Source organism: Mus caroli, unplaced genomic scaffold (assembly GCF_978045245.1).
Source record: "Mus caroli unplaced genomic scaffold, Mus_caroli_1 scaffold_2, whole genome shotgun sequence".
In the NCBI taxonomy this organism is placed as follows: domain Eukaryota; kingdom Metazoa; phylum Chordata; class Mammalia; order Rodentia; family Muridae; genus Mus; species Mus caroli.
Window position 1 is genome coordinate 36357831 of NW_028227257.1, and position 26654 is coordinate 36384484.

The 26654-nt window shown below is 39.6% G+C and overlaps 1 protein-coding gene across 1 annotated transcript in view; it reads right to left on the reverse strand.

Moving 5' to 3' along the window:
• The window catches only part of Pcsk2 (proprotein convertase subtilisin/kexin type 2), a 263586-nt gene that overhangs the window by 223975 nt on the left and 12957 nt on the right, over positions 1 to 26654 (reverse strand). Inside the window, exon 2 of the mRNA XM_021150157.3 lies at positions 11514 to 11618. Within this exon, the coding sequence (XP_021005816.1) occupies positions 11514 to 11618 (105 nt within the window). The remainder of the gene's footprint in view (positions 1 to 11513; positions 11619 to 26654) is intronic.

The window sequence follows — 26654 nt, forward strand, 5'->3', positions numbered from 1 at the left end:
TATACAAAACACTCACTTTTAAAGCATTAATTAGGGACATTTTTAGGTGGATGGAGATTTTTTTGTGTGGTCTCGGGGACTGACTGGGAAAGAACTAAGTAAGGAAAGTCAGGGAATATTTGCTTTACAATCGTTTATGATTTTCCCAGGAAATCCTAATAGCTTGCTAGTTCATCTTTGAAGTCAATTTTGTGATCTAGAAAGATGATACATGGGCCCAAGCATGCTAACACATTCCTGTAGTCCCAGAACGTGGGAAGCTGAAGCAGATAGAGTTTGAGAAGAGGCTGGAGTCCATAGTGAGTTTGAGGATAGCTTCAGCCCTATGCTATACACTCTTAGATTCCTACCAATGAAATTTCCAGCTGCTGAGAGTTGTCTGGGCTTGCTCAAAGCATCCCCAGGACATTCATGGCCTTTATGAATTTCCTTCTTTATGAAGGATCGACACAAGAAGAGCAGTCATCATTTAAAAATGTGCTCGTATCTAGGGAAATAACCAGGCTTCCTCACTGGCAGCTTTCCCCCTGCCATTCTGAAGCTGTAGTAAGTGCCTATCCCCAGTTTCCCACAAATAGTTAATTATAGTACAAATAGCAATAGCAGAGCACTGAGGCAGGAAGCCAGGCGCATCTGCAATGCCCAGAGGAGAGATTGGAAGTCGTTCCCTGTTGTAAAATAAAACCAGTAGATTTAGGCAGAAGAGCTTTTCCCACCAATATGGCTACAGATAGGGGCATCTCCCTTGGATTCCCTCATGTTCTTCTCTAAATGCTGCCAATTCACCATGAAAATACGCCACTTCTAAACACCTGCTGGACTCTTGACACGGCATCTTAGAAAATGAGTTTGGCTGCCAGATGGGAGGCGAAGCTAGGAGCTGCTCTACTTGGCTCTCACAGCTTCAGCATCTGGGCTTAAAATGTGATCAAGGTCATTAGCCACAGATTCAAGCTTTTCCCTTGAGTTTAAAGTAAGCTCTGGAGGAGAGTACTGGGGGATGAGGTAGGCACTGGGTTCAGTGGGGATGGCTTGGCTCTGAAAGGCATGCTACCTCTGAATAAAAAAGACTTTTCTTTGTGGTGCTAGATGGGTCATCAGCTCTATATCATCCTAAGGACACCACCAAGCCTCCTCCGAACTGTCACATGTGAAAATAATGAGGTGGGAATGGGGCAGACTGGGAAGTCACGGACTTACGTGCATCTGAGCATGTTACCTCAAGGGAAAGGTGTGAGCGTTTGGTGTGATTCTCAATTCCAGGCTCACGTGCAGAACATTTCTCCAGAGTCAAATGGGAGTTTCTGTCCTGTTCAGAAGGCAATTTGAGCTAATTTGGGCAAGCTATCTGTGGTGGGCACAGTGATGTGTTCCCAGGTTACTTGGCAGAGTCATCCCACATCCCCAGCTGCTGAAGACAGTCCAGACTTTGCCTCTGACTCTAAATTGCCTCTGGTAGCAGGGTGTGATTTGTCTAATACCAAGTACTCTTTAAAGAATAACAATCATCCGGTCAACAAAGGAGCACACAGCTTCCTTCTTTCAAGTTTGTGTGGTTCTGAAAGGCCATCCCTGCCTTCTGAATTTCCTGTAGGACTGATTGGGGTAACCTATTCCTAGAGCATTCCAAAGTCAGCATCTCCCTCTGCTGACCCCTACCTGCCTCATTCCCCAAGAAAACTGCACATGACTCTACTTCTCGGAGTCTGTTTCTATGAAATCTGAGTGAAGATACCATCTTTGTTTACTTTTTTTCATCGAGAAATCACACCTCAAGGATCGACTCCTAAAGCATGTAAAGTAGAAATTATGCACAGTTAAAATTAACTTGAAAAATTCCTTGGGGGAAGTTAGACATAAATATTGAGACAATATTCTGCAAGTGTGGAGGTTTGGAACCTGGTCATGTCCCATTGCTCCCACAGCAGATGACATCAGTGTGTATTCAGAAATATTTTGTATCTAAAATATTATCTTCAAATGCTGTTATCTCTCATCCAGAAACTGTGAGAGCCAACAGAGAGCTTGGCCTTCCCATTGTTCAGTTTCTGGCCATGACAGAGCACAAAGCAAGCCAGCAGAGGAGTGAAGCCCCTGTTCCTTCCCCCTCTAATCTGTCCGTAGCTCAGCCTGTTTAGTTAACATAAATTATAAAAGTCTATGATGTAGCTTAACATTTTAATAATATTACCTACTTATAATTTAGAGTTAAACTGGTAACGAGGACATTGCTTTAAAGAACTACAAGCTAATAAGCCACAGCCATACTCACTTAGCTTTTTATTTGAATACATCCTACTGTTGGGAGGGGTATTGAATTTTATTTCCATCCCCATCAATTATGGCCCTGTGACCTCAGATAACCTTTAGCCCCCGCCCCCCAGACTCTATTTTGTCTAAATGCTAAAATTATGTGGCAAAGCGTCAAGGCAAAGGACACATCCAAGTTTCCTCAGGATGCTTCCTTTTCTTAATTCTCTGTGCACAAGAGCAGGGGAAATTAATTTATGACCTGGGAAACCATGACAAAGTAACACTGTGTAGTGATTAAGGCACTTTGCAATCCTTGCAACTTTTGATAAGTCACGAATCCCTCTTGCTCCAATTGATGCTGCAAGGAAATAAGAATTTGAAGAGACAGCATTTGCCAAAAGCCTCTAGAATAATAGCTTTATACAAATATAAAATACTAGTAGGACTAGTATACTTGTTAAAACACAATTTTACCACCTATCATGCCACGTAACTATGTATCCTAACAAGTAAAAACATAAGCAAACATATATGTTCCGCCCCCCCCCCCCGCCCCCATCACACTCCCTTTTCTCAAGAAGATATTCAGGATAGCCCAGAGACCTAGGGTAGAACTAAACACAACTAGAAAAAAACCTAGTAAATGAAATTATTCCTAATGATATTCTGCTAAATTCATAAATTGAGGCCTGGCCCCACTGTAATCTGAGAGACTTACTTCAGCAGCAGATGAGAGCAGATGCAAAGACCTACAGCCAAACATTAGATGGAGCTCTGGGAACCCCACAGAAGAGGGGGAGGAAGGATTATGGGAGCCATAGGAGTCAAGGGCACCAGAAGAACAAGGCCCACAGAATCAAGTAAGCAGGGTTCAAAGGGGCTCACAGAAACTGAAGTAGCAATCTTGGAATGGGCCTGTGCTAGGTTCTCTGCATATATATTGTGGTTGTTTAGCTTGGGATTTTTGTCTTTTAGCAGTGAGAATGGGGCATCTTCTAATATTTCGCTTACTCTTGGGACCTTTTTCTCTTTCTGGGTTGCATCCTCCACCCTTGATGTTAGGGTTTGTGCCTAATCTTACTGCATCTTGCTATGCTATGTTCCATTGATATCCCGGGGGGGGGGTCTGTTCTTTTCTGAAGGGAAATGAAGAAACAGTGGATTTGGGGGAGAGGGGAGGTGGGGTGGCAAGTGGGAGGAGTGGAATGAGGAGGACCGCTATTGGAATGCATTGAGCGAGAAGAAAACATAAAAACAAAAAGGGAGACATCAGGAAGACAAAAGGAGCAGTTCCTAAACATTGCTTTGAGCAGAATATCAAGATAGGAAACCTCTGCATTTTAGAGGCAAAACTATAGAAATAGCCTATTCTCTGTGGGAACAGTCTTGTGAATTATGAATTATAAATGTTCTCTTTTCACACAGCATCCAGGCTGAGAAACTGTCACACTCTCTATGTGATGTTAAGTAGAGTGGTCTCAAATTTTGTCAGTTGTCCCCTGGAGGAGAGTTTGGTCAGGGCAGAAGTGGGAGAGGGGACTTTCTTTGGTGGCTTGACTTCTGTTTAAAGTAAATGGAAATGCTCTTTCCTCTTTCGTCAAACTTTAAATCCAATGAATAAAATTTTTCATCAGTATAAACCCAAGGAATGATTGTGGCCAGACTACAGTACTTACCAATGACCTGTCCTTATTTAAACACTGATGAGGAACTGAAAGGACTTGGAAAAGAATTGGGAACTAACAGCTTAGCAGCTGTGACAAATTTTATGTAACTTTTATGAGAAGGAGGCACATTAATTTCTTGGCTTGCTTCAAACAACTGAGGTTCCAAGACTTTTGTTCAGAAGGTGTGAACTCTGGCTGAATTTCTGACATGGCTCTGTTATTCTCACAGATTCCTTCATAGCTCATTCTTTTTCTGATCTGAGTCTATACATAGCTGAGTAGGGGTTTCACTAATTATGGTTAAGTTTCTTCATTGAATTAACTGCTGGTGTATTACTGTGCTGAGTCAGAAAGAACTTGAAGAAAGTACAAGGGACTCTCAATTTTAGTCAGTCACTCAAGGATCCATTGCAATGATAAATCCATCTTTAAAAACAATATCAATAATCCTATTGTTTAAAGAACAAAGAAAGTCTGGTTTATTCATTACCCCAGACGTTTGCAAGCAGATCACATGACTCATATCTAACTTCTGTCAAAAAAGGAACATTCTCTCTTTTATTGGTGATAAGGCTGTGAATATTTGAAGTGATTTATTATCAAAGGAAATGAGCTTTTATGCATTATTGGAGTACAAGAAAAACTTCACAAACATGTTCAAAAACAGATCTTTAAGAAGGAAAAACTAGTCTGATTATGTGACTGGATGCCAGACATGTAAAAGAATAAAAGCTGTGAAGTCACCCTGTCTGGTTCTTGGGGCATGAGAAACAGAGGGCATTGTCAATGGGCTTCCAGACTTCTCTTTCCTTCTCCCCACTTCCCTTATCTTCCCTTCCCTTCTCTTTCCTCCACTTCCCTCCCCACCCCTCTCCTCCTCTCCTTTTTGTTTCTCTCTCTTTCTCTTTCTCTCTTTCTCTCTCCTTCCTTCCTTCCTTCCTTCCTTCCTTCCTTCCTTCCTTCCTTCCTTCCTTCCTTCCTTCCTTCCTCCCTCCCTCCCTCCCTCCCTTCTCTCTCTCTCTCTCTCTCTCTCTCTCTTTCTTTCTTTCTTTCTTTCTTTCTTTCTTTCTTTCTTTCTTTCTTTTTTCCTTTCACCTTTTTCTGAAGATCAAACCCAATACTTCATTTACCATTTCTAGTCCATTTTAGAAATTTCTGAAGTATAAAACTGAATCAGGTTTAAAAATGAGTTTTGAAGGAAAATGTATGGTAGAGTAGATTGCTTAGAAAGGAAAATACACATTGTATTCTTAAGACAATAGAACTTCCATCAATAAATAAAGCACAGATTATTTCTTTATCAAATCATTCGACTTCCATTTGACAAGTGTTTATTGCTCATAAAGTAGTGTTAGTTCTCCTTTCATTTCAACTATATTTGACTTTAAAATCTATTTTAGATGTACAAGTTATATAGAAGAGACCTGTGAAGCAAACACTATCTTGAATAAATCTTTTCTCCAATAGCTTTTCAAGGTCCTGCTTAGCACAATTTATGGGGCTTTGATATGTTGACTGTGGACCACAATTGGGTTTGACTTGGAGATTTGCTGACTCTGCTCTGAACAAGTTAGACAAATCTCAGAGAGGTTTTGGCAGAGAATATTTATTTGTTTTGAGCCTGATTTTGAAAATGCATTTTAGGTTTTATTGTTTCATCTCAGATTTTGATTTATCAAATCATCAAACCCTATTTACCATCTAAACTTTATATATATATATATGCCCATGGCTGTGTCAAGAGTGTTAATATGCTTAGGAAGAAGCTATATAATATTTTAGAAAATAAAAAATTAGGTCATCATGAGAGTTTTTATGGATAAGCTTGGCAGAAATGAAATAGCAACTTGCTTCCTTTACCCGTGATTATGAATGCCTTAAAAGGTACTCTAGGTAGAGGACTAAATTTCTGTTTCCTAGCTATATATTAGAATATGGTAAAAAAAAAAACAAGCAGAGAAGATTGATGCTATTTCACTATTTAAAACTGAGGCTTGATAATGGTTCATTCAGTCATCATTTGCTGAGGGCCTACTGTATATTCAGATACACACTACAAAAAGACATTGCAGAAATAAACAGCACACAAACTTAAGGGACAATTGATATTCAATACTATGCCAATATTTTGACAGAGAGAAAAACTGAAAAAGAGAATACTTTTGAAATAATGTACATGTCTGCATATTGATGGATGTATTAAAGGTGGCACTTCACAGTCGTCACTTTCTGGCATCTCTAGCTTTCAGTAAACAGTAAGTGGAATGGACATTGTTGAAGTTTCTATCCTAAAGCTAAACCAAACCATAACAGAAACCTTCCTTAGTCATCCATCTTTCTCTTTATCAGGTGCTTGTTTGTCTCTTACATATTTTTTCTGTTGCTACTGAATCCTGATTTCTTAGACCAAAAAGCTGCCTAGCTGAATGCACCCCAAGGGTTTGGAGTAGCTCAGTTCATCTTTTGCATACACTCAGTTCCTTGAGCTTTATATTACCTTTCACAAGTCACAGACAGTAAGTAAAGGGACCCAGAGGGCTTATAATGAGGTGACATGCATAGTTGGGGTTGGCTGGTATGCTATGGGACTTCTTAACTTTTTCAACTCATAAGCATTTTGTATTCATGTTTTTTTTTACATGAGTCTGAGTATCAAGGTCTATAAAATACAGAACAAATACTTAATGATAATAAAACATAAAGACATTTATTTTAAGATAATTTTTTGGCACACCTACAATTTTAGCATTTAGTAAAGATGAAGGGCAAATTCACACTGAGAGATTTGCATCCCCAGGTAGATAGATATATGTGTTTCTGGCTAAAGTATTAAATCTTGGCTAAATATTTCATTAAACATTTTAAATATTTCTCAAATTTGCTGGATGATTTCATTTTATAATTGGTCTCTTTGCATAAACACAAAGATTTCATTGAAAATTCTGCTACAACCAAAATTAATTCAATGATATTTTCTGAAACTCAAGTCATCGGCTCAAACAGCCATTTTTAAAGTCAAACATTATAATATAATGCTATCTAATTGTATACTAATTTGATACATGCTGAGGAATTATGGTAAGAAAATATTAAGTCCTAGTTTTCCACCATGAAACCATTATATTTCTGTATGAGAAGAAAACTGTATAATAAAACACTGTAATTTATAACATGCAATGGACTTGAATTTTGACTGATGTGTGTGGTGGTTTGAATGAAACTGGCTCCCACATTGGTCTTTAGTTGGTAGAACTGTTTGGAAAGGATTAGGGGATGTGGTATTGCTGGAGGAAATGTGTCATGGGTGGATAGCTTTGCTGCTTCAAAAGACTTGTGCTCTCTATCTCTGCCTCGTGGTTGTGGCTCAAACTGTGGGATCTCTGCAGTTCCTTCACTAAGATATCATGAACTCTAACCCTCTAACTGTAAGCCAACTAAATGCTTTCTTTTTTAAGTTGCCTTGGTTGTGGTGTTGGATCTCAGTCACAGAAAAGTAGGTAAGACAGTGTGTCAGGCAGTATTGGTTGGAGTTGCATTCTGTGATGGCAAAATGTCAGAACCAGGCTGCCTTGAAGTTATGTAGTACAGTATGGGACTAGGCTGCCAGAAACACCTTGGATTCATTGTTTTCATTTTATTTTGAATTGTTTTGGCTGTTATATGGTCAGAAACCCCCTCTGTTGCCAATTATTTTATACTTCCCATATTTATTTACACAGCCCCATCTAGGTTGAGGTCCACTGTTTGAGATGTTATGGCTTAGAAGACATTTTCAGAGAAGGAAGAAACAACTTTTAAATTCTTGTTCATGAAATGCAATTTGTGACATATATGCAAGGGATGAGAGCTTGTATCAAGTATTCCTCAGGTTCCCTAGCCCTTCTCCCCTTTATTTCTCCATTGTTTACTTCCATTTTGCAATCTGTTGGTATATGTTTAGTAACCCTGTCTTTGGGTTACTAATGCTATGATAAAAACACTATGACCAAAACAACTCAGGAGGGAAAGGTGTATTTTGCTGAGGCTTCCATATCATTGTTCATCACTGAAAGAAGTCAGGAAAGGAAATCAAACAGAGCAGCAACCTGGAGGAAGGAGCTGACACAGCTAGATCTTAAGGGGGTATTTTCTCAACTGAGGCTCCTTCCTCTCTGATGACACTATGTCGGTTCAAAGAAAACTAGTCAGCACGATGCCCAAAGCTGCCACATGCCCAAACTACACATGCTTTCATTTCTGTTTAAGGCTTATAAAGACTCAAAGTGAATTTTCACATAGCCAGCTTTGCAATGTTCCCCAATAATTTTGTGTAAGAAGAGAGTCTGCCAAATCTGACCTCTGAAGACACTAACATTATATGACCATAAGAATATTACACAGAAAAGATTGAGACCTTAATGTAACATTAAGGAATGTAACATTTTGGAATGAAGTCATTGTAATTAGACTTTTCTTTAAATTTTTTTTTTTTTGTTAAAGATGTGTGGGAATTCCATGCTTTATTTATTCTCCTAAAATGAGTTTATTATTGACAATATTCAGGTTATTTAACCTTAGTAGGTTCCCTGATGGCTTCTGTGGGTCTTTATGGGAAGGGCAGATATTTACTTCTATCAGGTCCAGGCAGTTGGCCACCAGAATACTTAAAGTGCATGATGAAAGGAACAGATGCCCTTGTTAGTGGTAATAGGAAATGTTTTGAGAAGAAAGACAAATGAGTAGAATTACCAAGATGTGAACTCCTTCTTTATTACCAACCCCTCTCATTAGCTTCCCTTTTGTAAACATCACATGACACCAAGAACCACCATGGTAGGGAGCATTTCAGTAAGTGATCAAGTGAAAGAGTGTCAGCTTAGTGGCTCCACAGATGCCCCCTTATCCAACAATGGTCTTATTGATAGCCTGTTCTTCACTTCTGTTTTCAGCCCAGGTTTAAAAGTACCTATGTTTTTGCCTCATTCTTTTTATGCATTTTTGAGTATGTGGGAGGGCACATAAAACAAACAGGGCTTCTATATCTTCATGCAAGCAAAAGGAAAGTGAGTGGACATCGTAAGTAAACCAGAACATGGTAGACATTAGGGAAAACCAGTGTCATAGTGTTTGGATAGTATTTACTTAGTTGTACCCATTTTAGATTTACAAATGGCATTAGTAAGATCCCTTCTAATTGTACACAGGGTGCCCTTGGGCAGTTACTTAGCATGGCCAAAGACAAGGCTATGAAAGACAATTCTTCACCTTGGTAGTGGTGGTGCCTTCTATAGCAGACTCAGCATTAGGCAATTGGTCTTAACTGCAAAGACAATGATAAAATGGCTTCACAGAATCAAAATTCCTCTCAGGCCATGTGAGAAGTCCTATGTGTACTGGCTGGTTTTGTGTGTCAACTTGACACAGGCTGGAGTTATCACAGAGAAAGGAGCTTCAGTTGGGGAAGTGCCTTCATGAGATCCAGCTGTAAGGCATTTTCTCAATTAGCAATCAAGGGGGAGGACCCCTTGTGGGTGGGACCATCTCTGGGCTGGTAGTCTTGGGTTCTATAAGAGAGCAGGCTGAGCAAGCCAGGGGAGGCAAGCCAGTAAAGAACATCCCTCCATGGCCTCTGCATCAGCTCCTGCTCCCTGACCTGCTTGAGTTCCAGTCCTGACTTCCTTTAGTGATGAACAGCAATGTAGATATGTAAGCTGAATAAACCCTTTCCTCCCCAATTTGCTTCTTGGTCATGATGTTTGTGCAGGAATAGAAACCCTGACTAAGACACTATGTTAAGGAGTAAAACAAAATTGCTGGTGGCCTGTCATCTGGTGACTTGTGGAGGAGGCTTTACTTTCTAATTAAAACCCCAATCTTAAAAGCAATGAAATGTTCATCAGTTTCAGAAGAACAAATTTCACGTTTATTCACTCAAAGGGGATCTTGTAAGAATCCCTAAATCAAACATCTCTCCCACTCATTGTTTTCCTTACGAGCCAAAAGAAGGAGTCTTAAGAGTCATGTACTTGACCTTGGGGTTACTTTGTGTCTTAAATATTGCCTAGGAGAAATTAGAATATCCCCAGTGCGATTCAGTGTTCTCTGGAGAGAAGGAGCAGGAACACGAGGGAGGAACTTACATTTGCTTGGAGGAAAAAGAAATTTTAGCTGTTCGAGAGAGTAGAAAATAAGACCTGGATTCCAAGAGTGAGGTAAGAATTGGAGGTATATGAACATTAAGAACACCGCTTGGGTTCTCTGTGCAGGAGATGGAGACCTCATAGATTGAGGTCTGTTAAAATCAAAGAACAACTGATCTTGGGGTGCCAAGTTCTAGTGGACATATCTCCATCATAACCTCTTCAGTCAAGACTCAGGGAACATCAAGAAAGAAGAGTTCAGAAAGATTATAAGAACCAGAGGACCAGGAAGTCTTCGGTGAGATTGGTGTTTCCTAGAAAGGACATGGAAGATGTACCCATGAAACCGTGACAGAGCAAGGCCTGTATCTGTACACATGAACATTATTGACAGACATGGTTACATGGAAGGGGGAAATCTCATGGGGCTAAAGTTCTAGATAAAGAACTAAGAACTATTAAAGTAGGGGGAACCAATCATCCCCAAGAACCAATAATAGGTCATCCAATACCAAGTGATATATATATTCAAGAATGATTACACACACACACACACACACACACACACACACACACATGACTCAGTGGGTTGTATTTATATATTTAAGTGTTTTTAGGTATATGAGTACACTGTAGCTGTCTTCAGACACACCAGAAGAGGGCCTCAGATCTCATTATGTATGGTGGTTTGAGCTAACATGTGGTTGCTGGGAATTGAACTGAGGACCTCTGGAAGAGCAGTCAGTGCTTTTAACCATTGAGCCATCTCTCCAGTTCCCTATTTAAATGTTTTTATAAAAATCTAGCAGTAATAAAAGCAGAGGTCATGAATTTAAGAAGGAGCAAAGGGGCAAAGGGGAGGGAATGGGTTGAAGGGAGGAAAGGAAGGGGAAATTTTTATAATCATATTTTAATTAAAATGTTATTAAAGCTAAGAAAGAAGACAGCTGAGGAATGAGCGTCAGACAGGTCAGTAGAAGGAAATGCAGGGGAAGAAGGGTGAAGAGGGTCTGTGGCTGCCACCACGCATGGATACGGAGGCACCCATTGCCTGTAGAGAGCTGGTCATTATCTACTGGTCTAACATTTTTCTGTTCATTATATGAAACACAGAAACTTTTTCAGAGCATAAAGTTGCCAGGAAAACCTTCCATGAACAACACAGTAAACAATTGTGTGTCTTTCCATCCATCACAAGCTAAATCATGCTCCCAGGCAACCTGCAGTCTTGATGTAGTAGTTCAAGCAAAGCACCCGTGTTTTCTCCTGCATCCATATACGTATGGCCTATAGTTATTTACTATGCACAAAACAGGAGCAAAGTGTCTATAGTTCTGTAATGATCCATTTCTCATATCAAAATATACACGAGCCCAGCGTTTCAACATCTTCTGCTTGTATTCTACATCCACTGGGTGAATTCTGGTGCGGCAGTGGGGGTCAAGAAAGATGCAGGTTTCTGGGCAGAACTTACCCTGGGGTCTCTCTCCAGCTGCCGCTTGTGGTGTAGGCTGCGTCTTCTTTTGGCCTTTGCAAGGCCATTGTGATAAAAGTGATACAGGCCTTCTGCAAAGGGGAGCTGTGGAAAGCCAAACACAGGAGGATGGTTAGTTTCTGGGTTGGCACCAGGATAGAACCACATGAGTAGGAACTGTATGAGGATGCAGTTCAAGCCTCCTATCAGAGCCCTGATCTCTGTCCTCTTGCTTTCCTCACTTTGCTTATCTGGTATCCATTTCTTCCCATTTCTTCAAACTCCCTCTATTAGTTCTTCTAGGTTGTAGTTTTTACAAACTTATCTTCACACTCATACTCATCAAATTCTCTACATTTCTCTCAGACAATTGTTTATACACTGTGTGGTATCCAGTTGCCACAGGGATGTGCTGTGACAAAGTATTCTCTTGTATGTAGCCATGTCTTTTATCATCTAACAGGATGGCCTTACAAGTTGTTGCTCATGTCTAGGGCTTCCTTCCTTCCTTCCTTCCTTCCTTCCTTCCTTCCTTCCTTCCTTCCTTCCTTCCTTCCTTCCTTCCCCCCCCCCTCTCTCTCTCTCTTTCCTTCTCCTCTCTTTCTTTCTCTTCTCTTTATTTCTCTCTTTTACATATATACATATATGCATGCACACACACACACACACACACACACACACACACACACACACACACACACACACATATATATATATATGAAGACCCAAGATTTCTAGATCTCTGTTCTTCCACATGCCCACATTTCTTCATAAATTATTTGCAGTACTTGCCCTGAACTATTAGCTTAGTTGAATTCCTCACAATTAAGAAAATAATGTGCATATATACATTTTTACAGGAGAGAAGGCACATGGTTTTCATTGGGGTTCTCTTATTAATGTGTTTAACTATTCAGTGTGTTTGATGCTGAAATGTAGATTTGTGTTCCAACCAAATGCTTGGAAGAAAAGGGAACATGATGTGAATGCTTTAAAAGAAGTTTTTCAAAATTAAATAAGGCCTATTTGAGAGATTTTAGATTAAGTAGGGTTTCAGCACAGCATAAATATTTCTTAAGCAACTGTCATCATTATAAAAGGAACAGAAGTATCAGGAAAATACAGACATAATGCACAAAAAGAACCAAAGTAAAAATAATGCACCTTTTCCTTTTCTGTAATATTAGGCGTAAGAGATGATCTTCTCTTCTCCCCTCCAAGGCAACCCAGTCTCAAGAGCAAATTATTATTTTCTTAAATAAATCAGTTGATTTTGATCACACACATCACACAGATTATGTTTTACTATATAAAATGGGGTTTTTCATCAGCCTCTCACAAGCTATTACACACTCGCAGTCTTGCCTCTGTTGGTAGCAGTTGGTACGATAGAAGAAACAGCATGAAGTACCTAGCATCTCCATTGCTGATGCATGCTTAGACATTTCATTCTCTTGTTCTTGTTTAATAGCTAAAGATTCTGCTGCTTTTTGGGACAGGGAGACCTTCAGAAATGAAGAGGCGAGAATCTCCAAAATTCACTTTCAGAAAAGCAACCTCAACCCTGGAAAATTGCCAAGCGACCATTTCATAAGTCTGAAAATTAACAGGAAACTTGCAGTTTCCCAAGGAACACTTAATCAAGCAGAGCCGTATTCTGCCAATAGTAACCAAAAGACTTGTGGGTTTTTTTAAACTTACCTAGTCTGTGCACTGATGCCAGATTCTTCAGTTTCTTTGAAAGCAGACAGTTTCCCAATCATTTCAATCATACTGTGTAAAATAGCCACTTAACAGACACTGGAGGGTGTGCCCAGGATTGGAGTTATTCAAGAAGCCCCATTCCCAGACAACTGTAAACCATCCCCAAAGTCCCATTTATAGGGCTAAAGCTTATGTGTCTCAGACATTGCTCACTGAGGAAGGCTTTATCTTTGGGGCATTTGACGAAGGCCATCCAATGAAGTTTCCTAGGACTGCAGCTTCTTAGGCTAGTAATGTTAACTGTGGCCAATGAGCAACTGGTCCAATAGCTTCAAATAAAGATAAGATTGGAATGTTTACAGGGCTTTTACTAGTTACAATGTTTGTAGAGACTTAGAAGGTGACACATACCAGAGAATTATTTCCATTACTAGAAAATACCTAAAAAGATGTCAAATGCTCCCTTCTGATTGATCTTGGAACTCTATGGAAATAGGAAGTAAAGGTCAAGACAGGGTTACAAACTGAGTATCAAAGGTGTACCCTAAGACATAGTCAAAGCCTGCTAGCAAAGGATAAGAAAGCCCTATTGGTCACTATCTTTAAAAAAATACCAGTCCACACTTTAACTGAGCACCAGGCTAAATAAGGAGATTCAGTGGACTCAGTAGAACACTCAAAAAGTCACAGATGTGGGGGAATTAGTCTAGGGAACACAGTAAGTGAACAAATAAATGAACAAATAAGCAGGATAACAGTAAAATCCAGAACATCAGCATCAACACAGGGAGTTCGGTGAGCCTCACTCACTTCCAGGTTTCCTATGTGGCGCTTCTTACAGTGTCAGTCTTCAGGAAAAGTATCACGAGGCACATAAAAAAAACAAAAAAACAAAAAAACAAAAAAAAAAAAACCAAACAAGGACACATGGTGCATACGTGGGATGAGGGAAGAGTAAATCGGAACCCTCTGAGCAAGTCCAGGTGTTGGACTCACTAGACCAAGACTTGAAATCAGCCATTTAAATATATTCAAACAACTCAAAGGGACAACGTGTCTACAGAGTACCAGCAAAGCTTGACAGTGATTGACCATCAAGTGGACAATATGAATACATAGAAATTTAAAAAGGAGAAATTATGGGGTAGAAAATATAATAATGGAATTAAAAATATCCTTAGAGGGCCTTAATAGCACATTTATGCTGACAGAGATAATAAGTACAAATACAGTCCAGTTGAGATGACCTACTTTGAGTAATACAGAAGAAATTAAGTCAAATGAGCAAAACAAGCATTGTATTTACTCCTAGTAGATGTCTCTAAAGAAGAGAGAAGTAGACAGGAAACAGCAGTGTCTGGAAACCTCTCTCCATGATTTTAAGAATAATGTTAATATTCTTATCTAAGAAGCACAACATGATCAGAATAGGATAAAGCCCGAGATTTGCATACTATACATGTGCAAACATGAGAATCCCCTGAGCACTGAGCCAAAACTGTGTGCAAGATGCTCAGTAAGATTCAAAACTGACTCTTTTTGGGGGGCTAGGAAGGGACCTCAGTAGTAGATTGATTGACTAGAATGCACAAAGCTTTGAGTTTATTTTCAGTGCTGAATACAGCAAACCCAAACACACAAAGCCACTTGACTGCCTACTAGAAGCCATGAAGATGACATGGCATCTGGATAGCTTATTCCTGATACCCAAAGAAAATTTATTAACTAACAATTCTGTATCTGACAAAACTAATCTCCCAAAATAAAGAGAAGTCATAAAGTCCCAGAAAAACAAGGTACGAGGCAGTTTCTTGCTAGGAATTACTAGCTTCAGCAAAAATGAAAGAGTTTCAGACATTTATGGGAATCCATGGGAAGGAATGAATAATTGTAGTGCTGGCAAACCCACGGGAAAGTAGAAAGGGCAGGGCTGTCTCCTGGATGTTCCTGTCTTGAAGGTTCCCATCTGGTGACACTGGTAGAAGGTAGTGCAAATGACAGGATTTGAAGCCTCCTTGGAGGAATTAGCTCACGGCAGGACAATGGGAGTGGGTGTCGTCCATCTCTGCCCTGTCTCCTGTCTCTTAACATCTGGCCTCCTCCTCCACTGTGTGCTGATATTCTCATGGATTCACTCCTGTATACTGAGGTCGCATGTACTTGCTAGTGTGTGCTGATATTCTCATGGATTCACTCCTGTATACTGAGGTCGCATGTACTTGCTAGTGTGTGCTGATATTCTCATGGATTCACTCCTGTATAGTGAGGTCTCATGTACTTGCTAGTGTGTGCTGATATTCTCCTGGATTCACTCCTGTATAGTGAGGCCCCATGTACTTGCTAGTGTGTGCTGATATTCTCATGGATTCACTCCTGTTCACTGAGGTCTCATGTACTTGCTAGTGTGTGCTGATATTCTCATGGATTCACTCCTGTGTGCTGTTGGTTGTCTCCTGGCTTTAGAATCCCCAGTGGAAAGCTGACTAACACTGAGATGATAAATGAATTTTTGCTTGTAACAGACTTTTTTCTTTACCTTATGATGAGTCTATAAAGCAATGATTATAAAAGTGTGTTTACTGGCTTTTATAATGCAAACTTTATATGCCCCAGTACAGGGGAACACCAGGGCCAAGAAGTGGGAGTGGGTGGGTAGGGGAGCAGGGCAGGGGGAGGGTACAGGGAACTTTCGGGATAGCATTTGAAATGTAAATAAAGAAAATATCTAATAAAAAATGAAAAAGTGTGTTTACTGGCTTTTATAATGTATAAGAATATAATTTTTATAACAAGCAGCATAAAAATGAAGGAAGGGAACATATCAAAGATGAAGCCACATTGCTGTATACTGATCATTGTGACTTTAAATCTGAGACAGATTATTTAATATATTATTTATAATCACCAAAGAATCAATTAAAACAAAAAATCATGAAATAGGCATCATACCATAAGATGTTACAGTAGATAATATTTTTTGTTTTTAATTCTCTTTTATTACCAACTACTTTGTAATTTTGTATAATAGTCTATTATTATAAAATAAGCATGGTACTTAAGATAATACTCTGGATAACATTTAACACAAAAAGGAAGTTATGAAAGAATTGAGAAACAAAGGTATAAGATTGGTTTGGATGAGTGTGTCCCAAAGATTTCTAGGTTGGTTTTGCTGGGAAGTGATAGAGACTTTGGGATTAGAGACTAGTAGAGGGTCCTTAGGTTTTCTGTGAGGCTCCCTGCAAAGCATCTCCAGTGTATCATTTGTCTCTCATGGCATGCAGTGTAGCCACCTGTTCTGACGTTGGCTCTGACTACTGCCACACAGATGTCATTATCAATGAGTCCACCTGATTAGGGCCTTGTTCTTGAAGGAAACAAACCTATTTTTACTCCATATGTAGCCTGTTTCTAGTATTTTATTAGTGATACAAAACTGGAAATATAGATATGTAGAGGAGAAATAGAAAAGTGCATATGTAAATCTTATCAGTATTAAGTAAAAAGTTACAAAATTTCATTCAAAAGTTATAGTTGAAGAGTTGATAAATGAAACATACAACTTGTGACTACATCATGTACTAGTCATTAAAAGCACATTTCAGATCCAATACACAGATAGGTTGAAAGTTAAAGACCATGAAAAATATACTACCTAAGCAATATTAAAATAAATGGAGGTGTTGTCATGTTATCAGACTAAGTCAATTTTAGTACAAAATTTATTGATAGACATAAGAAATAATATTTTATGATGATAAAAATAGAATCCACCTAATGACATGAAATTATAAAAATATGTAATTCATCTACTATCAGAATCTCTAAAAGATGAAACAAAACCTGGCAGAATTGCGGGAAGAAATGAAATGATTTGTCAATCCCAGTTGATGTACAGTTTGGACCTGAATATCTCCTCGAAGTCTGTGTATTGAAGGCTTCATTTGCAGGGCAGTGCTGTTTGAAGGTAGTGGAATCTTCAAGAGGCAGCAGTACTTAAGTCACTGAGGAGCCCTTTCTTCTTTTGTCCCTAATCTGTGATGTAAGTGGGTTCTCTCTGTTGCCCTCTACACCATGATATGGGGCAACTCATCACAGACTAGACCCTCTGATAATGTGAGCCAGTGAATGTGCTTTCACTCTATGGGATAATGATCTCAGGTATTTTGTTATAGTGGTAGAAAGGTGATGAGTACAGTTAGAGACTCAAAAGACCTACTTGAATTAGGTGAAATGCTAGGCTGAAGACCACAAAGTATGCTGAAGACGTAAACAAAACTATAAACCAAGAAGGCTTAACAAATGCACAAAATATTTGTCTACAAGTAGAAGAAAATAAGTCCTCTCAAATACATGTGAGACATTCTCTAGGACAGACCATATGTTGGGATGCTGAATGGGTGTCAATAAATTTAGAAAGACTGGAAATACAGAATATGCTTTCTGATCACACTTTATAATGATGTTAAAAAACAGCAAGCAAAGAAAATCATGTAATTCAACAATCTTCAAAAATTAATACTATATTGGTAAATTATCAATAAGTGAAAGAAAAATTATAAAAGCTCTTAGAAAATACTCTGAGTTGAATAAAACAAAAATAAGAATACATTATGGATGTAGGCAAAGCAATGCTTAAAGGAACATTTGTAGTTATAAAATGCTCATTAGAAAATGAAGGATTGGAGATGAGGCTCAGTAGTAGCATGGTTTCCCAGTGTGCTTGAAGCCATGGGACCAATCTCAGTCTCTGGAACATGAGAAGGAAGTGGATGGCAAGGAGGAGGGGGCGGGGAAGGAGGACTAGGAAGAGAAGGAAGAGAACAATAAGAAAGATCTGGAGCCAGTAGTCTAATTTTACATCTGATGAAACTTGAAAAAGCCAATTGAGTCCCAAATGCCCCACAACCATAATCCCAGCAGGAAAGCTGGAGGCAGGAGGGGTATGAGTTTCCCCTAAAGTTGTATATTTCAAAAATCTACCAAAGCCAAAGTAAGAACACAAATATCCATTTTTACATATTCTCAACAACATGAAATGTTAATTAACATACAAATATTTTCCAACTTGATAGATACCAACTTATTTGGGTTTCTTTGTTCTAAACGTTTGAATAATTTTCATATGGAAAATAAACATATGGAAAATATGGGCTCTGCTGGGATGTTCTTGAGAAGAGGACTGGGATCAGGTCTGTGGCTATAGCTCTGGCTTCAAGAGCACACAGGGGCTGACATGCAAAAGAAAGTCTTAAGAACACTGTAGCTTTTAAGATTTAGTTCCTGTTCATTAAAAATCAGATTCTCTAGGGCATATTTAACATAAATATTTAATGTGCATTTTTCAGGCTCAATGGTTCTTGAATACATTTTTCTACTTAACCCTACTCACACGCTTGGGGTAATGTTAAGATTTGAGTTTTAAAAAGTGGACAGAGGGAAAGAAAGCATTGCTGTAATGCCTCTGCCTACCCCAAACCATATGCCTTTTCACTACTCTTGGATGGCCCAGTGTCAGCCTCCCATCGTCAGAACCAGTTCACCAGCTCCAAATAAGACTCTAAGCCAAGTGTGGTGGTGGAGGCCAATATTCCCAGCAGTTTGAAAGACTAAAGAGGCCAACCTGGATTATATATCAAGAAAACCTATTGCTAAGAGCAGGCAAACAGACTGAAGGTGGGGCTCAGTGGCACACCACTTGACTAATGACCAGTAACACCATACACACACACACACACACACACACACACACACAGAGAGAGAGAGAGAGAGAGAGAGAGAGATTGAGATTACAAACTCTAAAACATCAAAGAAATCTATAATCATGTCATGGTCAGTATCATTTATCAACTTGGTAGGGTGGTGGTGACTTCTGAGATGAGCCACTGGGCATGCCTGTGGGAGATGACCTTGATGACCTGAGCTGATGAGTTAAGACTGTCTTAACTCTGGGTGGGGCCATTCTCTGTTAAGAGGATCCCGGAGTGCATGAAACCAAAGGGAAGTGGAAATTCCATGCACCCATCATTCTCTGCACCTTGACTACAGCAATGTCCTGTGACCAGCGGCCGTAAGCTCTTACGGCCTTGAAACTCCTCTGCACTGATGAACTACAACCCTGAGGAGTGAGTCAGGAAAAAAAAAAAAAAAAAAAAAACAAAACCCTTTCTTCCCTAAGTTGCCTTTGCCAGTTTCAACACAGCAACAGGCAAAGTAACTATGACAACCCATTAAACAAATTCCCCTTTCCTCTCAGGCTCGCAACTTTCTACTTTCTGTCTGCAATATCTCTTGCCAGCAGAAGACTACGACAGTTGCCCTTTTATGCTTAGCTTATTTCACTTAAGCCCAATGTCCTCAAGGTCCTTGTGTACTGAGCATGTGTCAGAGATCCTACCTTTTTAAAACAGAGCTAGGGGATGGAGAAAACAAAATCTCCAGTGCTTGCTGTATAGACAGCCTAGCTGAACCAGAGAGGTCAGAGTCAGTGAAAGACCTTGTCTCAAAAATCAGGTGGAGAGTAGAGAGCAATGGAGGAAGACACTGGAGTTACATCCCCCTCACATACAGTAACGGGTGTGCACACATAGACATAACACGCACGCGTGTGCATGCGTGCGCGCACACACACACACACACACATCTGTGCAGAAGAACAAAAGAACAACCTCCACCACCACCACTGTGAGGTAAGGTGTGGGCTCAGGTGTTCTAAGAGTCCCTTCAGCATCCTTCCTAATTCTGTGTCCCACTCATCTTTGTAAGCACGGCTGTGAATCAGTGAGACCTTGGGTTGGAGTTCTTGGTAGAGTGAGTTGAACTCACGTGTGTAGCCAGACTGTGAGTGACACTTCCTCTTTTGGGCCCTGGGAACCATGATGTTGGTTTCTTTGTTAAGAGCTCTCTAAGCTGTAGAAAAAGATGGAACTAATTGGTCCAATGAGGCTAAATTCAGAAACTCTAATGAGCTTCCTCTTGGGCAATGTATAAACAGATACATTGACCAATCACAAATTAATGGGCTATTTATCTGCAGATATTGGTTACTTTGCTTCTTATCTTTGAAGTGCAGACTCTAGATCTCTGTCCTCTGACAAGTCAGCTGTTTGAGAACACTGTGTATGCAGGAGCCCCATTGGGAAGGGAAGAGAAATGCTGTGTGCCTCCTCCCAGCAGGGGAAGGCACTTTCTACCCATACATCTGAGTGATTTGATGCTGATACTTGAGTTCCTCCATATCTAAGAATAGTTTAGTATTACAAATAGCTGAGAAATTATAAACAGTGGTAGGCCTTCAAACACGCAGCTGAGTGCCCCAGCAGGAAACTTCTCATATTAGGCATCTCATACATGTTTAAATGACTTTCTTCCTAGAAACACACACATCACACACACACTCACAGACTTACACACAATTGTATGCAAATAATATACACACACAGACTCACACACACACATGCCTTTGTGTGAGCACACACACATACACAGACACACATCGACTCACACGCATGTGCGTGCACACACACATTGTTTTTTGTGCTACCACTTTATTCTCTTAAGGTCACGATTCCAGAAGGAAGGAGAAAATGAGTGGGAAGAGACTTCACAGCCATCCATCAGGTTTCAGACTCAGGCTGGGTACCAATATAATAATGCCACTAACTCAGACTTTCAGAGAGCCAAGAATTCTCATTATGTTACAGCATTTTATGGGTCCTGGCAATGTTTCCCAGTCTCTCTCTCTCTCTCTCTCTCTCTCTCTCTCTCTCTCTCTCTCTCTCTCTCTCTCTCTCTCTCTCTCTCTCTCTCTCTCTTGTTTCACTTTCAACCCATGTGCACTCCAAGCTGAAGCATTTATTTGAACCCACACACTTGCTTCTCCCAGGACCAGGGAAGCCCAGACTGAGAGGCAGAGCTTTCTGACTGGGGCTGGACCTGCCTCCTTTGAAGCCAGAGTCCTCTGCTTAGACAATGCATGGGTGCTCCAGAAATGGTGCGTTCTTAGCTCTGTCCAAAATGGTGCGCTTCTGTGCATCTTAGAAGTGACTTCTGTCATCTGGGATCCAGCGATTTCCAAATGAAGGCCTGTCTTGCAGCCTCGCTGTCAAAAGCTGCTTTTCCTGATGACTTCCTTGAATTTTCTGCCCCCAACACCCCTACCCCATCCCTCCCTGCTTACTTTTTTGACCTTTGGCTGAATTTGACTGGGTGTCTGTTTTGGGGGGAAGCCCAGGAGTCAGTCTACGTCTGAACACTCTTACAATTCTGTCCTTGAGAAGCTACTGTCAAGATGTTTCAGAAGCGAAACTGGGAGATAAAACAATACAGCCAGGATTGTAAAGTGGATCAGCTGGTAAGTATTTGTCCATTATATTTGGGGGCTTGCATTTAACAAACAGGGATGGGGCCTGCATTTTTCTGATAATTTGCAAAGATTACTTTAGATTTTCCTTAATTATACATAATGCCAAGACAAGGCATAATACCCTGCAGGAGAGATGCAGAAAAAGAACCAGTGGAGACTATCTATCTATCTATCTATCTATCTATCTATCTATCTATCTATCTATCTATCTATTATCTATCTGTCTGTCTGTCTGTCAGTCTATTATCTGTCTGTAAGTCTATTATCTATCTATCTATTTATCTATCTATCTATCATGTATCTGTCAGTCTATTATCTATCTATTATCTATCTATGTATCTATGTATCTATGTATCTATGTATCTATGTATCTATCTATCTATCTATCTATCTATCTGTCAGCCTATTATCTATCTATCTTTCTGTTGGTCTATTATCTATCTCTCTATCTCTCTATCTATCTATCTATCTATCTATCTATCTATCTATCATCATGGCCATCTATCCTTCCAACTTTATACTTCTGAACAATGATATCAGAATAAATTAAACATTAAGATATAAACCAGTCTCAATGAGACAGAACAACAGAAAGCAGAGAGATGGTGAGATGGTGGTGAAGGAAAAAGGGATCTATAGGAAAATAAGTTTATTGTGTTTTAGCAGATGAGAGCTGGAATGACACAGCTTTGAAAGCTCTACTGCCTTCCTGTTGACACGGAGAGACCCTTACAATGTACTCTTTTAAGTAAACCAAGAAGTATATGTGAGTTAGACATTCAGGAAAAAAGATGCATATCAAATGTTCACCTGCTAGTGAAAATTTATATCAGGTATAATATTTCAGTTGATTTAATTGTCCTGTGTTCACTCTGTATTATTTCCTTCTGTGTTATTTGTGTGCTCTAAAAAGTTGACATGTACAATAAAGATATTTTTATTCTGAAAAATGAAAGCAAGTGAAGTCCATAGCATCTCACCACCAGGTCTTACTTTCATAGAAACCAAAAGAGTAAAGACTTTACCATCTTGGTTGTTCCTGAGAGCCTCTTTGGGGGTAAAATCGTTCAATTTTGGAAAAATCCTGTGATGGTTGGTCCGTCTGGGAGGCCATAGATGCCTAGGTAAGAAAAAAAAATGCTGTGCCTGGGCAGAGCTGAGTGCAGTCATGCCATAGAAAGGGGATGGGGGATGCCAAAGCAGCACAGACACAGGGTACAAAGGGGTGAGGAGCTAGGAGGTCAGAGGCTGGCCCAAAGGAACCACTAATCTCATTTCCAAAAGTCCTTTTCAATGTTTGTACCCCAGTGGTGACTGAGGACTTCCCAGGGATACATATTTTAACTCTGTCTGCACCCTTGATATCATTAGGAAAAGGCCCTGCCAGATGCATGGTCAAGGTTTTGTTGGGGTGGATCAGTCATGATAGTGGCCAAGTTTCAAGCGTTCTGGAGAATGTGGATCACACATGTAGGACAGAAATATGATTTGCTAACAGGAAAGTTTTAGGGAAAACTGGACTGATGAATGAGCTGGAGTTTGTGTGAATATTAGAGAAGCTATAGGGGTTTTATAGCAACTTAATGTGGGGTGGGTGGGTGTCCATGTGTGTCATTTAGATCACAAGGGCCTGGGTTTCTAGTTTACATCTGAGCTAAGTAAGAAAAGTGAAGTTACCAGAAGTAGCAAAGCCCACTGTGGCAGAGGGAGTTCAAGCCAGTTCACTTTTAGAGAGGGAGATAGCAGAATGTTGGTTTGGAGTCAGTCCACATATTTCTGTAATAATTTACATTTTAAAATACGATTTTAGTCTTACAATACATTGGCAGAAATAGTGAGACTCCTAGTGCACTGCATATATGTACACACACACACACACACACAAATATACACACATTTTCTATTGTTTTACAAGGTCTTTACTCTGTCATCCAAGCAATCCTAAGATTATGATACACATTGTAAATTTAAATTTACTGGAGTAATTTGTGATTATCTTGTAATGGTGTGTGTATCTCCTAAGAACAAATGCCACATTAATATAAGAATATTAATACCAAAGTCAGGCATAGTAGAAATTTTAGCACTCAGCAAGTTGAGGCAGAAAGAGTGTCATGACTTTGAGGCTATCCTTGGTTGCACAGTAGGAACTGTCTCAACACTCCCCCAAATAAAAAAGGAAAATTATTACTGATATTTTGTAATACATGGACGTCATCAATATGTTGACAACTGTCTTAATAGTATTTGTAGCAAAAATTAAAACTTGGAACTAAAGTTCAGGCCAGGATCACTTACTGCATAGAGTTATTATTTTTTTCCAATTTCTAGGAGTTCCTTAGATTGTCCTTATTTCCTTCCATAACATTTCCACAATTGAAGAGGCCAGGTAATTACTTTATACTGTCCTTCAGTGGGGGCTTGTCTGCCATGTTCTTGTGATTAGGTTGATTCAAGGTGTTTTAGCATAGGTATGCTTCATGCTGCAACATACAGTCTTTTAAATGTGGTTACTACAGATCCACAGTAGTAGTTATGACCACATCTGCCTAATAGTAAACTTACAATCTGAGGACAAGATAAATCTGTGGGCACGTACTGTGCGCCTCACTCAGTTGTTTCTGGAATCCACAGCCAGAGGTCTATATAACTAACAAATGCAGCCTATTTAAATGGACTCCAAATAGCTATAATTATCCAAATGGGAAGTCATTAGGAGTGGGATACAGAACAAGTTCTTCTGGGTATTTGTTTATTTATTTATTTTCTTTCATTTTAATTTGGGAGGGGAGCATAGCTGGGCAATGAAAAAAGAAAATGGAGGAGAAGAAATGGACATTTTGTGTACATCCAACGATGCTAAAACTATAAAAGAATGTCGTGATTGAAACCACTGAACAAGAGGACATTCTGCTCTCAGCAGAGTGGCATATGGATGCACATAAAATCATATGCTGTCTCATAAAACTCAATCAATGAGAAGCAGCACGAGATAATTTCATACGGAAGGCAAGCATGCCACATTATTTAGATGAATAAAGTAAATATGATTTTGCTAGAGGAATGAAAGCTCCACAGCTTCTTTAAACAGATGTCTTTCATGCAGTAAAGCAGCCTCATTACTTACAGTGTCTCTAGCTCTGTGTCAACACGAGGCCAGGGGAAGAAGGCTAGAGCTATACACCATTCAGCTACAGCTCCTTAGAGTCTTACATAAGGTTTGTTGTTTGCATGTAGAAGACCGAGTGCTAAGAGTTTTCACTCCTCAATTCATAGTGCAGATATTTTAAAAAGCTAAATGGAGACATCAGATTAGGTGAGTTTACCAACCTACCCAAAAAACTAATAATAAGCTTTGTGAAATAAGTTGTATCATCATCCAGTATCAGCTATCATTTCAAGTGTTCCTTATTGTTAATAAAATAATAATGAATGTTCATCCCAAGTTATCGTATTTGCTATGTTCAATGTGTATGCAATGGAAAGTCATTGGTTCAATCCTTGGAACACATGGCTCTAGCCAATCTTGGCCACTTCTGGGCCATACCTAAGCATTTGCTCTCCATGAATGGCAGTCCACTTTGTGGGTGTAAGAACCACACTTCGCATTAACAGAGAGTACAGCAGAATGAAACAGCTGAGTTGTTCTTTGTTTTAATACTGAGTATAAACAGCTTGCATGGGACTCAGACTATGATTTATGCCTAAGAACTGAAGATGGCATCTCAACACAGGTCAGCCAGGTAATGAAGCAGGTAGAGGGTATCTGAGCCCCATCCTTACTAGCCTTTCTTTGCATTCATCATCCCTGAAGGAAAACTTAAGAGTGAACATTATTTCTCTGGTGTATCGAGGAACCTTCTGTCTCTCAGGTGGGCTGGCATCTCAGTGATGCTGTTCTGTCCTCCCTGCCCTTTAAAAAAAATGTGGCTTTTATATGATAGTCTGTCTTCTCAAAGGCACTTATATGTATTTTGTTCCTAGCTGAATTAAACTTCATAGATATAAGTGGCTGATTCCTACAGTTATTCACTGAGACTCGAGGACAGTAATTAATCAAACCATTAGCATCGTAGATGTCATCAGCCAGTGGGAATGAGATGAAAGATACATAACCTAGCTTCCTAGTAACTCATCTGTTAAAAGGAAAGTGCTGTCTGCTGCTGAGAAGTGAGGGATTCTGTAGAGCAAACAGAATAGGATGAAATATAGCTTCCCTCAACCCCTATCAACTCATTGATTATCCTGGGGTTTCCTGTATGTGGCCACTTTGGTAAGCTAAATATCATAGAAGGCTGACCTTTCTCTATATGTGAAATGGAAACTCCTCAGCTTGTGGTGGGAAACTCTTCATGAGTTGGTTCTGGCCCACTTCTTTCAAAAATGCTACTTGGCATCTCTTTAAGACCTCTGGGTACTTTCTTACACATCCTGTAATCTCTTCTATAAATTTCCTTTCGTTTTAATCTGTTCAAATTACAAAAGTCACATAAGTCACACGATCTCAACATTGCCTGCTTAATGTAATCTTTCATTGCCTCACATGGAGACTCACAGAGCCTTACTTGCTTAGAAAAGAATCCCAATCTCTTTGGGATTCTGTAAAGCAGAACCTGTTTTTTCTAGCTTTATGTGATCTCAGAATCTGCTGATGCTGATGCCCTGCCTCCATTCCCTCAGTCATGAAAACAGTACCTGTACACGCCAGTGCTTTTCATGCACCCATCTGCCTGTGGGTGTTCCCTTGTGTTCATGATTCAAAAAATAAACTAGAATTGATTTTTGAAGGTCAACCACCTTCTTGAGTTTGAACTTCTACCACAATGAAAGATAATAGCTGCTAGCTGGTGAAGCTATGTTTTCCTTTTAGGGCCAAGAGCACTCTAAAACAGAAAGTATTTGTGGATCACTTTTTTCCCCTCCTCTGTCCTAAGTTCTTAATCAACAATTAAGTCTTAAAATGTTAGGCAATTAAGAGCAATTAATCAATGGGAAATAATATATTTAACATAGGTACAAAATAGGGTAGTCGGATTACCATTTCTCATATGCTTAGTTTTTTTTTTTTTTTA